Source organism: Corvus brachyrhynchos, unplaced genomic scaffold (genome assembly GCF_000691975.1).
Source record: "Corvus brachyrhynchos isolate BGI_N302 unplaced genomic scaffold, ASM69197v1 scaffold579, whole genome shotgun sequence".
NCBI classification, from domain to species: Eukaryota; Metazoa; Chordata; class Aves; order Passeriformes; family Corvidae; genus Corvus; species Corvus brachyrhynchos.
The window spans coordinates 91,301-93,494 of record NW_008239782.1 but is presented as its reverse complement, the minus strand read 5'-3'; the positions used below and the strand labels follow the sequence as shown (position 1 = coordinate 93,494).

The 2,194-nt window shown below is 59.6% G+C and overlaps 1 protein-coding gene across 1 annotated transcript in view; it reads right to left on the bottom strand.

The window, feature by feature from the left end:
* The window catches only part of LOC103621687 (kinesin-like protein KIFC1), a gene marked incomplete at its 5' end in the record, with an annotated part of 19,701 nt that overhangs the window by 7,764 nt on the left and 9,743 nt on the right, over positions 1–2,194 (bottom strand). The window contains 3 exon segments of the mRNA XM_017743170.1: positions 547–677; positions 923–1,437; positions 1,517–1,693. Coding sequence (XP_017598659.1) covers positions 547–677; positions 923–1,437; positions 1,517–1,693 — 823 coding nt within the window.

Here is a 2,194-nt window from a genome sequence, read left to right as displayed (position 1 = left end):
AATGGGGGAAACACGGGGAAAACGGGGGGAAACGGGAGAAAAAGGGGGAAAACAGGGGGAAAATGGGGAGAATGGGGGAAAACGGGGGGAAAATGGGGAGAAATGCGGGAAAACGGGAGAAAAAGGGGGAAAACGGGGGAAAATGGGGAGAAATGGGGGAAAACGGGGAAAAACAGAGAAAACCGAGGAAATGGGGGAAAAACGGGAAAAATGGGGTTCTGCGGGGACAGATCCTCGGGTATGGAGGGAAACGGGGAGAAAACGGGGGGAAACGGGAAAAAATGGGGAGGAAATGGGAAAAAACGGGGAAAATGGGGGAAAAACAGGAAAAATGGGGAGACATGGGGGCAAAACGGGGGGAAACGGGGAAAACGGGGAAAAATGGGGTCTCGGGGGGGGAAAACCGGGGGAAAACCGGGGGAAAACCGGGGAGAAACGGGGAGAAACACGGGAAAATCGGGGAAAAAGGGGAAAAACGGAGAAACGGGGAGAAACACGGGAAAATCGGGGAAAACGGGGAAAAACGGGGAAAAACGGGGGGAAAACGGGGGAAAAACGGGGGGAAAACGGGGGAAAAACGGGGGACGTTGGAAGGTGGGAGAGGGGAGAACACGAGGCAAGGGGGAAAACCGGGGGAAAATGAAGGGAAATCAGCTTGGAAATGGGATGAATCCTCCCTGGAAGCCCAAGTGAAGTCACTGAGCTGTCCCAGAAATGTGAAAATCCCGGGAAATGCACGGAAAAACCGCCCCAAATCCACCCAATCGCCCAAATTCCCCCCTGAATTCCCAAAGCCCCCCTGAGGAGCCAAAATCCCCCAGAGAATCCCCAGATTGCTCCCAAAAATGCCTCAGAACTCCCAGATTTCCATCGAAAAACCTCAAATTCCCCCAAATTCCCCCCAAATCCCGGGAATCCCCACCTGCTCCTCGTTCTCCACGGGCACCCAGGTGAGCTTGGGCACGTGCAGCTCCACATTCCTCCCTCAGAATCCCCAAATCCCACTGAAAATGCCCCTAAAATCCTCAAATTTCCACCTAAACTCCCCAAATTTCCCCACAATTCCCAAATTTCCCCAAATCCCGGGAATCCCCACCTGCTCCTCGCTCTCCACGGGCACCCAGGTGAGCTTGGGCACGTGCAGCTCCACATTCCTCCCTCAGAATCCCCAAATCCCACTGAAAATGCCCCTAAAATCCTCAAATTTCCACCTAAACCCCCCAAATTTCCCCGAATTCCCAAATTTCCCCGAATTCCAGGAATCCCCACCTGCTCCTCAGTCTCCACAGGCACCCAGGTGAGGTTGGGCACGTGCAGCTCGTCGCTGCCGGGCCCCATGCGCCGGATCTCCAGGTCGGAGCCGCGCTCTCCCCTGCCCACGAGCAGATCCCGCAGGGACTCGTTGTAGATCTCCAGGAAGCTGGCGGAGAAATGGTACTAAAAGCGCCTCGAATCCCTGGGATTCGCCCCCAAAGCGGGCCGGGATGCCGGGATCGGGGGCGTTTTCGGGAAGTACCTGCCAGCCCTTGCCCGCCAGGTCGCGGGCGCCCAGGAAGAGGTGCCGGACGGCCCTGGGGATCATCCCGCGGGACTCGGGCGGCCCCGGCGGATCCGGGCCCTCCATGGTGAAGGTTTTCCCGCTGCCCGTCTGGCCGTAGGCGAAGATGCACACGGGGTACCCGTCCAGGGCAGACTGCCGGCGGCACGGGGAGACTCGGGCGGCCCCGGCGGATCCGGGCCCTCCATGGTGAAGGTTTTCCCGCTGCCCGTCTGGCCGTAGGCGAAGATGCACACGGGGTACCCGTCCAGGGCAGACTGCCGGCGGCACGGGGAGCGCTCAGAGGGAGCCGGGAATGCTCCCAGGGGGTCGGGAATGCACACAGGGGGTTGGGAATGCACACAGGGGTTCGGGAATGCTCCCAGGGGGTTGGGAATGCACACAGGGGTGTGGGAATGCTCCCAGGGGTTTGGGAATGCTCCCAGGGGTTCGGGAATGCTCCCAGGGGTTCAGGAATGCACACAGGGGTTCGGGAATGCTCCCAGGGGTTTGGGAATGCTCCCAGGGGTTCGGGAATGCTCCCAGGGGGTCGGGAATGCACACAGGGGTTCGGGAATGCTCCCAGGGGTTTGGGAATGCTCCCAGGGGTTCGGGAATGCTCCCAGGGGGTCAGGAATGCACACGGGCGGACGGGAG